At 43.4% G+C, this 12,526-nt stretch overlaps 1 protein-coding gene across 2 annotated transcripts in view; it reads left to right on the plus strand.

Moving 5' to 3' along the window:
* Nucleotides 1-607: 607 nt before the first annotated feature.
* The window catches only part of CDCA7L (cell division cycle associated 7 like), a 52,330-nt gene continuing 40,411 nt past the window's right edge, over nt 608-12,526 (plus strand). For both annotated transcript variants that reach the window (XM_060108332.1, XM_060108333.1), the window contains exon 1: nt 608-745. In XM_060108332.1, coding sequence (XP_059964315.1) covers nt 722-745 — 24 coding nt within the window. In that variant the 5' untranslated portion in view covers nt 608-721. The remainder of the gene's footprint in view (nt 746-12,526) is intronic.

A 12,526-nucleotide genomic window follows, 5' to 3' on the forward strand; every position in this document is an offset into this window, starting at 1 on the left:
CTCTCTGTCTAGTGAGGCTGGAAGGCCTACGTGTGCAATGGTATAGAACAGACCACTTAAAGTTCCAGGGGGGTTGCAATTCCCGACCCCCCGGGGGCCTTGGTTGCCAGTTTTGCAAAGCGTACCCCGAAGCGAATGTTTTGAGAAGCGTCAGAACCCTGCCCGTTTACAACTACAAAACAAGTTCTGAGGCAGCCCTAAAATGCTTTCCCGGATCAGAGACACCGATTGCCGCAGAGGCTCTGCGCTCCAGAGTACTACCTGGAACAAACCCTGCAAATTCGGCGGGCGCCGCAGCCGGGCGTGCCAGCGGGAGGCTGCGCCGGGACTGCCCCCTCTCATTTCTCCCGCGCAAAACCGGGCCGGACGGCTCCACTCCCTCCCTCCACTGCAGGGGGGAGCACGGCGCCCCCAGATTGGCAGCCACCCCGGGCGGCTCCCAGCTGCAGCCCCTCTTGCGCCGCCTGCAAAGCGAAGCTCACCGGTCGCGAAGTTTGGGTCCTGTAAGAGGTGCCTCGAGGGCTGGCGCCGCGGCGCCAAGTGGGCGGCGCGGGGCGCTCCCCCTGTCCCGGGCGCCGAGTGCGCCCCTCCCCCGGCCCGCCGGAGCTCCGGGCGGAGCGAGCGCGCTGCACGGCCGCGGGCGACCTCCGTGCGCGGGCCCGTGGCGAGCCAGGGTCCCGTGGCCGCGTGCTGGGAGGAGGTCGGAGCCCAGCGGGGAAGAATGGAGTTGGCGACTGGCTCGCAGGTGAGGATTTGGCCGCCCGCCGCAGCCCGGACGCACCCTCGGCCTGCCTTCCCTTTGCGCTTTGCCCTGCGCCCCGCCTTGGGCTGGAAACGTGGCCCTCGGCTGCCGTGTTGTGGATCGGGCGCGCCCAGTCCCGCCGACGCCGGAGCGGGCACGCCCCGCAGGTGTGTGCGGTGTTTACGGTTGTGTTACCTGGAGCGGAGAGGCCGGGTGCCGCCGCACGCGGGCGCTCGCCCCTGGCCCGGGTGGGGCCTCGGAGTAGTCCCCTGGGTCGCTGCGGCCGCGAGTCCCGGGAGCGGATGAACTCGAGGGCAGTGCAGGCGGGGAGGCCGCAGCGGCGCAGCGACTGCGTTTGCGGTGCTCGTGGGACTGGGGGAGGGGGAAGCTTTTTCGGTGCGCGCCTCCCACTTTGTCCGGCATTGGTATGGAGGTGAGTTTAAGTGTGATTTTCCAAAAAAGCATAGTCGAGAATCGGGCCAATTCAACTTGGATAATGGGGTTTAAAAAGCGTTGCTTTTGTATTTGTTCTAGAACTTTTGGAAATGTTTTTAAGGAACTTGTAACCGTTTGGGGGAACTGGCAGCGTCATTAGACCAGGTTAAAAAACAAAAAGCCCCAGGCTTCCAAACCGTGTATACAGCACCACCGCAGGTACCCATTATGGTTTTAACTAGGTCTTAAAAATCTCATTAACAAGCTCCCAAATATTACAATGGGTGGTGGGATGTGGACTTAGCTTCAGTTTTCTTTTTTACTTTTTAAAAGCGCTTTTCTCTACTTTCTAGTAATGAATATACATAATTTATGCAGAGATAAGAAATAAAAACTTTTTCAAACGAACTAAAAATAAACCTTTTAGAAAGGAAGCAGCTTGTAGGAGCCTGAGAGATGCTTTGTATGAGGGTTGGGTTTTTTCTTGCTTTTGTGAGCGCCTCTGACTCACTGCTTCCACCTTACCTTTGGCTGGTGTTTACCTCCTTTCTCCACCTGGGTGCTGGGCATCCGCAGGATTTGGGAGACGCGAAGCGACCGGGGCCCAGCTGCCGGGGTGGCCGGTGGTGCCTGAGCCCGTGACGCTGTCACCTGCCTGGGTCTGGTGGCACATTAGAGACCAAGCCACTAACGGTCGCTTTGGCCATTTGGTGATTTCTGAAAGGCTTCCTGAAAGTGGACACTTGAGAAAAATCTACTGTGGATGTTTAAGAAAAAGAGTATTTTTTGAATTTCTCCAATGAAGTGAGGTATTAAAAGCAAGGAAAACAAACTAACTCAAGAAGGGATGGGACAGGCTTAGTTATTGTTTTTGCCACTGACATTTACCATATAATTAGTATCCTAGGCTTTTAGGAGGTTTGGGTTTCTCCGGGATTTGAGCCCTTCTGGAAGGAGCTTGTGAATTTCATCAGTAAATGTATCTTGATGATGTATCATTCCTGAAACATGTTGTTCTGGTGGTGCTGCATCACCCACTACTAATATACACAGTTCCTGCTTAAGAAATTTAAAATGTCCCAGAATGTGTAGTTGGAGATGAACTTTTTATCCCGGACCGGGGCACGAACCCGTGTCCCCTGCATCGGCAGGCGGACTCGCAACCACTGCGCCACCAGGGAAGCTTGGAAATGAACATTTTACTGTCAAATAGTAGCCCTAAAGTGTTAAGTAAACTATTTACCATGTTGCGGGAAGCCACAAATTATATCTGACCCATTATGCACCCATTAGGGCAAATTACTTTTGTAAGATGATCAGGTTTTTTTTTTTTTCCCCCCTTGTCAAAAGACCTCCTGATTGACAGGGCAAATTAAGATGTGTGAGGATTTTTCCAGTGGAAATGTTCCTGTTCATCATAATTTAAGTGTGGGCGTATTATAGCCTCTTTAATTTAAATGAGTGGAGAGTGGTTCTACGGGGTGGGCAGGTGACTGCGAATAAGAGCACTTAATGAACACATCAGGCCCAGCAGGATGTTAAGTTCGTGTGGTTCTTCTCTGTACCTCAGCCTTATGCATAAAGCAGTGTGATGAACAGCCTGAATTGGCATGAGTGCACACTGAAGGAAGGCTCAGTCCAGTGTGCAGTGGGTTTTAATCTAACGCCTACAGCAGATATAATTTCCATCCCTTGTAAGGTATAGAGCTGGAAGGGGCTTCAGTAAAGCAGCTTAGGCCCGATGTTATGAGTAAAGGGAAGTAGGCAGGGAGGAAACAAGAAATTCGTTTAAACTCTGAACTCCTTTCTAGCCTCTGCTTTTCTGCAGCCTCAACAGTGTGTCGGATTTGATGTCCTCTGACAGTGATCACACCTCCCCTGGGCTCTAGTCCTTGTTAGGCTGACCACTGTGTCTTTGTGCTTTTGTATTGAATGATAGGAATAATGGCCAGTAAAGACGAGGGGCTGGTCCCATACTGAGAGCGCTCAGCAGTGAAGCTTGCAGGAGCTGGAGGATGGGACTGCCTCAGCTTCCTAGCAGAGAGGCTGGGAGGTCCTGAATGTCGGTGTGGTCCTTTTACTGCCTTCTACTGCTAGGGTGCATGTTGGACTCTTAGAGAAGGAAATGATGCTAAATGTTCTCATGAATATGCATGGAACATGCTGTTTGGAGGAGAAAAGGCATTTTTCTGATAGTGACCTCACAGCCCCAAAGTGTACCCATCTGATCCTGTGGCTTAAAATGTGTGCCCAGGGCTTCCCTGGTGGCGCAGTGGTTGAGAGTCCGCCTGCCGATGCAGGGGACGCGGGTTCGTGCCCCGGTCCAGGAAGATCCCACGTGCCGTGGAGCGGCTGGGCCCGTGAGCCATGGCCGCTGAGCCTGCGCATCCGGAGCCTGTGCTCCGCAACGGGAGAGGCCACAACAGTGAGAGGCCCGCGTACCGCAAAAAAAAAAAAAAAAAATGTGTGCCCAGAGCCCCAGAAACTGGTCACAGACGGGGGTCATTTGTGACTTCTTAGAAGGCCAGCACATTTGTCGTTTTGATGTATTGCTGACCTCCATCCATAAAAGAGCTGAATTCTCAGTGATCAGGAGGAACCTCAGATAGCACAGCAATTCCGATCTGGTCAGGTACACAGGACAGAAAACCGTAAGATACTTATGTGACTTAAAACAGTTTAGGAACAGTACAGTAAGTTAACAAAAAAGTTCAATAAAACCATTCGAATACAGTAGTCTAGGCGTCCTAGTTTTACATCGCCTTTGAGAGTTCTCTATTACTCTCTTCGAGCTATAGTTTAGCCTTTTTGCCTCCAAGATACAGTTTTGTTTTGTAAAGGACATAGCTTTATGCATCAAAGTGGAATTGATGCAGGCTACCTGGGGAGGGATCGAGGTAAGAAAATATTTTGGGGACCATTTCCTTTTCCTTTTGAAAAGCAGTGGTTTGTGAATGTTTTTAAACAGGACCATTCAGAGGCACAGTAGGCATATCGCTGAAGTTAACATGCAGGATAGTTTTCTCTCATAGTGGTAAATGCCAGCACCGTGTGTATAGTGCAAAAATAGGTTGTGGAGTCTCACAGTGAAAGGGACCAGAATTTTAGTTCAAGTAGTTGATGACTTCCTGCCTGTTTTTCTTCATGATCATCAGCTTATGCCAGAAGGCCCCCTGACTGGGTTAGTCGATTTGTCAGATGTCCTTTTAGCACCTACTGTGTGCTAGATATTATGTCAGTTATGGTGGAAGAAACAAAGACAGAAAACACTGTTCGTTCCCCAGCCCCCCGCCGTCAAAGGTCACCCTGGAACTCCTTGCCTCTTCTGCCTTTGTCAGAGCCCAGCTGGCTCCTGCCCTGAGCTATAGGGACTTAGGCGGCCTTGGGTTTTGGGGATGGGAGAAGACCTTAAGAGTCATCCTTCCCCAACCCCCCAACCCGCCCTGCATCCTCCAAGGAAGGGAAGCGATCGATTCCTTTTAAAAGTCATGCTGTGCTAGGTACTTAACAGATTTAATCCTCACTGTAGTGCTCTGAAGTAGGTTGTATTATCTCCATTTTAAAGATAAGCCTAATAGAGTGATTTGCTCAGGGCAACCTGGCAAGGAAGGAGCTGAGCCAGAATTCTGTCTCCAGAGCCCGGGCTTGACCTTTGCTGCTAGAATCACCAGGTCTTGGCAGGTCACACAACTTTCGCTGAAACGTTGTGAGGCTAGAAATCCTTCCTCAATTTACGATGCCATTGAGGTAAGCAAGGACCCACCAAGTTTGACGTACTATTTAAATAGAAGGGGATGTCAGCGCTGTGGGGTTTTCTTACAATACCTTTGCCCCTCCTTTTAAAGAGAAGGGCTGGGGCGTTAACAGCAGCTGGTCTGGTTCTTTTTAAGGAACTGGACAAGTTATGCTTTGAGTAGGATTCTTTGGATGCTGTTTGTAAAAGTCAGCTTGGGAATATGAATAAGATGCACAAAGTTTTTACATAGGAATGACTTTTAGATGAATTTTGTGTTGTGCAAGTAATACGCTGTTCATAGACGCTAAAAAGGAAACAAAAATTGAACCATTCTATGTCTACTCCCTGGGCATCGTTTTCTAGACATTTTCCACTCAGTGTTTGCTTGTGTCCAAGTCACCATTTTTGGTTCACTCTTGTAGTATGATTGCTGTTTGAATTCTGCTTTCTTTAGCACTGTCAGTACTATTTTTCTGAGTAGCTTGGAGGTCTTTATGGTTTTCATTTTCAGTGACTGTGTAATGTTCCATTCAGGTATGTATTTTATGTTGAAAGTTTAAAATTATTAACAAATAAATTTAAGAAACTTTGCAATGAACGTCTTGGGGTGGTACATACCGTACGCCCTGTGTTGAAGTCAATGCTGTTTTTAATTGCTGTTTCCCTGTCATGTACTTACTATCTGGTAGAATGTGCGTGATTTTCAGTAGATGGGAACCTCTCACGTATCTTTTTCCTAAGGCATTTCCCCATTTGTTTTGCTGTATTAGCTGAGAGAAGGCACTTTTTGCGCAGGTTAGCCTCAGGACTCATGATAACTAACCTGAAATAATGACTGTTTTCGTCCTGAACTTAGAGCCTCTAAGTTAAGCTCTCTTTGGTCTTACTTATTTTAACTATAAATCATCTTCTAGATGGCATTCCCAAAAATGTGTGTGTTCATTGAAGTTCGGATGTCCAAAGGTCAGACTGTAGGTTCACTTATTATAAAGTGGTTACTGAGAGCTAAAAAAAAAGAAACTATTTCTTGATGTGGGTACTGGTTATAATGGGTAGGTGCAGTTTGTAAAACTTCACCAAGCTCTGCACTTAAGATCTAGGCATGTGCTGGTTGCATGTTGCATTTAAAACGTTAACAAAGTAGCGTATCGAATACCAAAGTAGGAAGTATGAGGTCTGAGGACTGTGCTTCTGGAGAGCCCAGGCTACCAGGTGTGTGGTGACACCTTCCCAGGTGTCTTGTGTCCTGCCAGTTGAACCCATATCCTCAGGGCTGGACGTGGTCCAGGGGTCCCTCCCCACAAACCCCCTCTCCTGTTCCCCCAAACCCTCCATAGCAGCAGCACTGCTGTGTGGGCAGCCCCCCATATTTAAGCTCTACTACTGGAGGATCCTCTGGACCTGGCGAGTGCCTTGCATTTGTGAGTGAGCTCTGGCCTTTGAGTCTTTTGGCACAAGGCCTGGCCCTCCCTGTGCTGCCTGCTGGTAGAACACCTCCTGTTAGGAGGGCCCAGGATTTACCCCAGGGTAATGGTTGATCACCCCAAATCACGTGGCAGGCCAAAGTGATAATTATCCCTGTGTGTGAAGGGCCTGGCGTATCATAGCTGTTAAATGTTTGTTGAATTTTTTAAGAAAGATGGTTTAGGGTTGTCAGTGTATAGTGAGTGCAGGCATGAGTTATGACAAGCTGGAGCAGGGCTTCTGGCAATTTTCACTTGGACTAACTAATGGTGGAGGCCAGTTTGTACCTGTTCCAGAGGCCTGGAGGTGTGCAGTCCCACCCTGCCTGTGCAGGAGATTTTCTCATTAATCTCCAGTTTTGTCTTTAAAAGTCATGCCTATTTTGTGATACATTTTTATTTGTTTTAATACAAAAATGCTATTTTAAACTATTCTTGTGGGGAAAAAAGTCCCCTCCCCTGTCCCACCTGTGGTTCTGAGAGCCCTGGGGCTGTCACTGAGCTCCCCAGCTTAAGGAATGGAACTGCCAAGTATAGAATTTAGCAATCAAACCTTTAATAAACACTGAAAGAGGAAAGCTATCCCCTTGCCCTGTCCCCCACCCCACACTGTCTTTTCCCTTAAAGCTCTGTGACTCTGAGGGTGTTTAAGACCGGGGGAAACTGTCACTGATACTGAATTCCCTAAGAATATTTTTTAATGCAAAATGTCTAGTGCCCTTTATTTTGTTCTCCATTAGCATTGGTTTAAATGGAAAGTTAAGAAAAATAAAAGTACATTTAACTATCATCTTTTTTTTTTTTTTTTTTTTTTTTCTTTTTGCGGTATGTGGGCCTCTCACTGTTGTGGCCTCTCCCGTTGCGGAGCACAGGCTCCGGATGCGCAGGCCCAGCGGCCATGGCTCACGGGCCCAGCCGCTCCGCGGCATATGGGATCCTCCCAGACCGGGGCACGAACCCGTATCCCCTGCATCGGCAGGCGGACTCTTAACCACTGCGCCACCAGGGAGGCCCTATCATCTTTTTTTTTAATTTTTATTTTTTATTGAAGTGTAGTTGTTTTAAAGTGTTGTGTTAGTTTCTGATGTACAGCAAAAGTGATTCAGTTATACATATATATATTCTTTTTCATATCTTTTTCCACTATGGTTTATTATAGGATATTGAATATAGTTCCCTGTGATGAACAGTAGAACCTTGTTGTTTATCTGTTTTATATACATTTTATTGTATATATTTTCATATAATATTTGCAAATCCCAAACTCTTAAGCTATCCTTCCCCCACCACTCCTTTCCCCCTTTGGTAACCATAAGTTTGTTTTCTGTGTCTGTGAGTCTGTTTCTGTTTTGTAAATAAGTTTATTTATGTCATATTTTAAATTCCACGTAAAAATGATATCATGGTATTTGTGTTTTTCTAACTTCACTTAGTATGATAATCTCTTGGTCCATCCATGTTGCTGCAAATGGCATTATTTCATTCCTTTTTATGGCTGAGTAATATTCCATTGTATATATGTACCATACTTTATCTGTTCATCTGTTGATGGACGTTTAGGTTGTTTCTATGTTTTGGTTATTGTGAATAGTGCTGCTATGAACATAGAGATGCATGTATCTTTTTGAATTATAGTTTTGTCCAGATATATGCCCAGGAGTGGGATTGCTGGATCATATGGTAATTCTGTTCTTAGTTTTCTGAGGAACTTCCATACTGTTCTCCATAGTGGCTGTACCAGTTTACATTCCTGCCTACCAACAGTGTAGGAGGGTTCCCTTTTCTCCACACCCTCTCCAGCATTTGTTATTTGCAGACTTTTTAAAGATGGCCATTCTGACCGGTGTGAAGTGATAACCTCAATGTAGTTTTGATTTGCATTTCTCTAATAGTTACCGATGTTGAGCATGTTTTCATGTGCCTGTTGGCCATCTGCATGTCTTCTTTGATGAAATGTCTATTTAGGTTTTCTGCCCGTTTTTTGATTGGGTTGTTTGTTTTTTTGATATTGAGCTATATGATCTGTTAGTATATTTTGGAAATTAGACCCTTGTCGGTCACATCATTTTTAAATATTTTCTCCCATTGTGTAGGCTGTCTTATCGTTTTCTTCATGGTTTCTTTTGCTGTGCAAAAGCTTAAAAGATTATTTAGGTCCCATTTGTTTAATTAATTAATTAATTTTTTTAACGTCTTTATTGGAGTATAATTCTTTACAATGGCGTGTTAGTTTCTGCTTTAAAACATAGTGAATCAGCTATACATATGCATATATCCCTATATCTCCTCCCTCTTCCATCTTCCTACCACCCTCCCTATCCCACCCCTCTAGGTGGTCACGAAGCACCGAGCTGATCTCCCTGTGCTGTGCAGCTGCTTCCCGCTAGCTATCGATTTTACATTTGGTAGTGTATATATGTCCATGCCACTCTCTCACTTTGTCCCAGCTTACCCTTCCCCCTCCCCATATCCTCAAGTCCATTCTCTATGCCTGCGTCTTTATTCCTGTCCTGCCCCTAGTTTCTTCAGAACCACTTTTTTTTTTTTTAAGATTCCATATATATGTGTTAACATACTGTATTTGTTTTTCTCTTTCTGACTTACTTCACTCTGTATGACAGATTCTAGGTCCATCCACCTCACTACAAATAACTCAGTTTCGTTTCTTTTTATGGCTGAGTAAATAGTCCATTGTATATATGTGCCACATCTTTATCCAGTCATCTGTCAGTGGACACTGAGGTTGCTTCCATGTCCTGGCTTTTGTAAATAGAGCTGTAATGAACATTGTGGTACATGTCTCTTTTTGAATTACGGTTTTCTCAGGGTATATGCCCAGTAGTGGGATTGCTGGGGCATATGGTAGTTCTATTTTTAGTTCTTTAAGGAACCTCCACACTGTTCTCCATAGTGGCTGTATCAGTTTACATTCCCACCAGCAGTGCAAGAGTGTTCCCTTTTTTCCACACCCTCTCCAGCATTTATTGTTTCTAGATTTTTTGATGATGGCCATTCTGACCAGTGTGAGGTGATACCTCATTGTAGTTTTGATTTGCATTTCTCTAATGGTCAGTTATGTTGAGCATCCTTTCATGTGTTTGTTGGCAGTCTGTATATCTTCTTTGGAGAAATGTCTATTTAGGTCTTCTGCCCATTTTTGGATTGGGTTTGTTTTTTTCATATTGAGCTGCATAAGCTGCTTGTAAATTTTGGAGATTAATCCTTTGTTTGAAAATATTTTCTCCCATTCTGAGGGTTGTCTTTTTGTCTTGTTTATGGTTTCCTCTGCTATGCAAAAGCTTTTAAGTTTCATTAGGTCCCATTTGTTTGTTTTTATTTTTATTTCCATTTCTCTAGGAGGTGGGTCCAAAAGGATCTTGCTATTATTTATTTATTATTATGGAGTGTTCTGCCTATGTTTTCCTCTAAAAGTTTTATAGTGTCTGACCTTACATTTAGGTCTTTAATCCGTTTTGAATTTATTTTTGTGTATGGTGTTAGGGAGTGTTCTAATTTCATTCTTTTACATGTAGCTGTCCAGTTTTCCCAGCACCACTTACTGAAGAGGCTGTCTTTTCTCCATTGTATATTCTTGCCTCCTTTATCAAAGATAAGGTGACCATATGAGCATGGGTTTATATCTGGCCTTCCTCTCCTGTTCCACTGATCTATATTTCTGTTTTTGTGCCAGTACCATACTATCTTGATTACTGTAGCATTGTAGTATAGTCTAAAGTCAGGGAGTGTGATTTCTCAGGCTCTGTTTTTCTTTCTCAAGATTGTTTTGGCTATTTGGGGTTTTTTGTGTTTCCATACAAATTGTGAAATTTTTTGTTCTAGTTCTGTGAAAAATGCCATTGGTAGTTTGATGGGGATTGCATTGAATCTGTAGCTAGCTTTCTGTAGTATAGTCATTTTCACAACGTGGACTCTTCTAACCAAAGAACATGGTATATCTCTCCATCTGTTTGTATCATCTTTAATTTCTTTCATCAGTGTTTTATGGTTTTCTGCATACAGGTCTTTTGCCTCCTTAGGTAGGTTTATTCCTAGGTATTTTATTCTTTTTGTCGTAATGGTAAATGGAAGTGTTTCCTTAATTTCTTTTTCGGATTTTTCATCATTAGTGTATAGGAATGCAACAGATTTCTGTGTGTTAATATTGTATTCTGCTACTTTACCAAATTCATTGATTAGCTCCAGTAGTTTTCTGCTAGCATCTTTAGGATTCTCTATGTATAGTATCATGTCATCTGCAAACAGTGACAGTTTTACTTCTTCTTTTCTGATTTGGATTCCTTTTATTTCTTTTTCCTCTCTGATCGCTGTGGCTAAAACTTCTAAAACTGTGTTGAATAATAGTGGTGAGAGTGGGCAACCTTGTCTTGTTCCTGATCTTAGTGGAAATCATTTCAGTTTTTCACCATTGAGAACGATGTTGGCTGTGGGTTTGTCAGCCTTTATTATGTTGAGGTAAGTTCCCTCTATGCCCACTTTCTGGAGCGTTTTTATCATAAATGGGTATTGAATTATATCAAAAGCTTTTTCTGCATTTTTTGAGATCATCATCTGGTTTTTCTCTTTCAGTTTGTTATTATGGTTTATCACATTGATTGATTTGCGTATATTGAAGAATCCTTGCATTCCTGGGATAAACCCATGTTGATCATGGTGTTGATCCTTTTAATGTGCTGTTGGATTCTGTTTGCTAGTATTTTGTTGAGGATTTTTGCATCTATGTTCATCAGTGTTATTGGCCTGTAGTTTTCTTTTTTTGTGACATCTTTGTCTGGTTTTGGTATCAGGTTGATGGTGGCCTCACAGAATGAGTTTGGGAGTGTTCCTCCCTCTGCTATAGTTTGGAAGACATTGAGAAGGATAGGTGTTAGCCCTTCTCTAAAATGTTTGGTAGAATTCGCCTGTGAAGCCATCTGGTCCTGGGCTTTTGTTTGCTCTAAGATTTTTAATCACAGTCTCAGTTTCAGTGCTTGTGGTTGGTCTGTTCATATTTTCTATTTCTTCCTATTTCAGTCTCGGAACGTTGTGCTTTTATAAGAATCTGTCCATTTCTTCCAGGTTGTACATTTTATTGGCATAGAGTTGCTTGTAGTAATCTCTCATGATCTTTTGTATTTCTGCAGTGTCAGTTGTTACTTCTCCTTTTTCATTTCTAATTCTATTGATTTGAGTCTTCTCCTTTTTTTTCTTGATGAGTCTGGCTAATGGTTTATCAATTTTGTTTATCTTCTCAGAAAACCAGCTTTTAGTTTTATTGATCTTTGCTATCCTTTCCTTCATTCCTTTTTCATTTATTTCTGATCTGATATTTATGACTTCTTTCCTTCTGATAACTTCAGGGTTTTTTTGTTCTTCTTTCTCTGATTGCTTTAAGTGTAAGGTTAGGTTGTTTATTTGAGATGTTTCTTGAGGTAGGATTGTATTGCTATTAAGTTCCCTCTTAGAACTGCTTTTGCTGCATCCCATAGGTTTTGGGTCATCATGTTTTCATTGTCATTTGGTTTTAGGCATTTATTGATTTCCTCTTTGATTTCTTCAGTGATTTCTTGGTTATTTGGTAGTGTATTGTTTAGCCTCCATGTGTTTGTATTTTTTATAGATTGTTTTCCTGTAATTGGTATCTAGTCTCATAGTGTTGTGGTTGGAAAAGATACTTGATATGATTTCAGTCTTCGTAAATTTACCAAGACTTGATTTGTGACCCAAGATGATCTGATCTATCCTGGAGAATGTTCCATGAACACTTGAGAAGAAAGTGTATTCTGTTGTTTTGGGATGGAATGTCCTATAAATATCAATTAAGTCCATCTTGTTTAATGTGTCATTTAAAGCTTGTGTTTCCTTATTTATTTTCATTTTGGATGATCTGTCCATTGGTGAAAGTGGGGTGTTAAAGTCCCCTACTATGATTGTATTACTGTCGATTTCCCCTTTTATGGCTGTTAGCATTTGCCTTATGTATTGAGGTGCTCCTATGTTGGGTGCATAAATATTTACAATTGTTATATTTTCGTTTTTGATTGACCTCTTAATCATTGTGTAGTGTCCTTCTTTGTTTCTTGTAATAGTCTTTATTTTAAAGTCTGTTTTGTGTGATATGAGTATTGCTACTCCAGATTTCTTTTGATTTCC

This window comes from Mesoplodon densirostris, chromosome 9 (assembly GCF_025265405.1).
Source record: "Mesoplodon densirostris isolate mMesDen1 chromosome 9, mMesDen1 primary haplotype, whole genome shotgun sequence".
Lineage (NCBI taxonomy): Eukaryota > Metazoa > Chordata > Mammalia > Artiodactyla > Ziphiidae > Mesoplodon > Mesoplodon densirostris.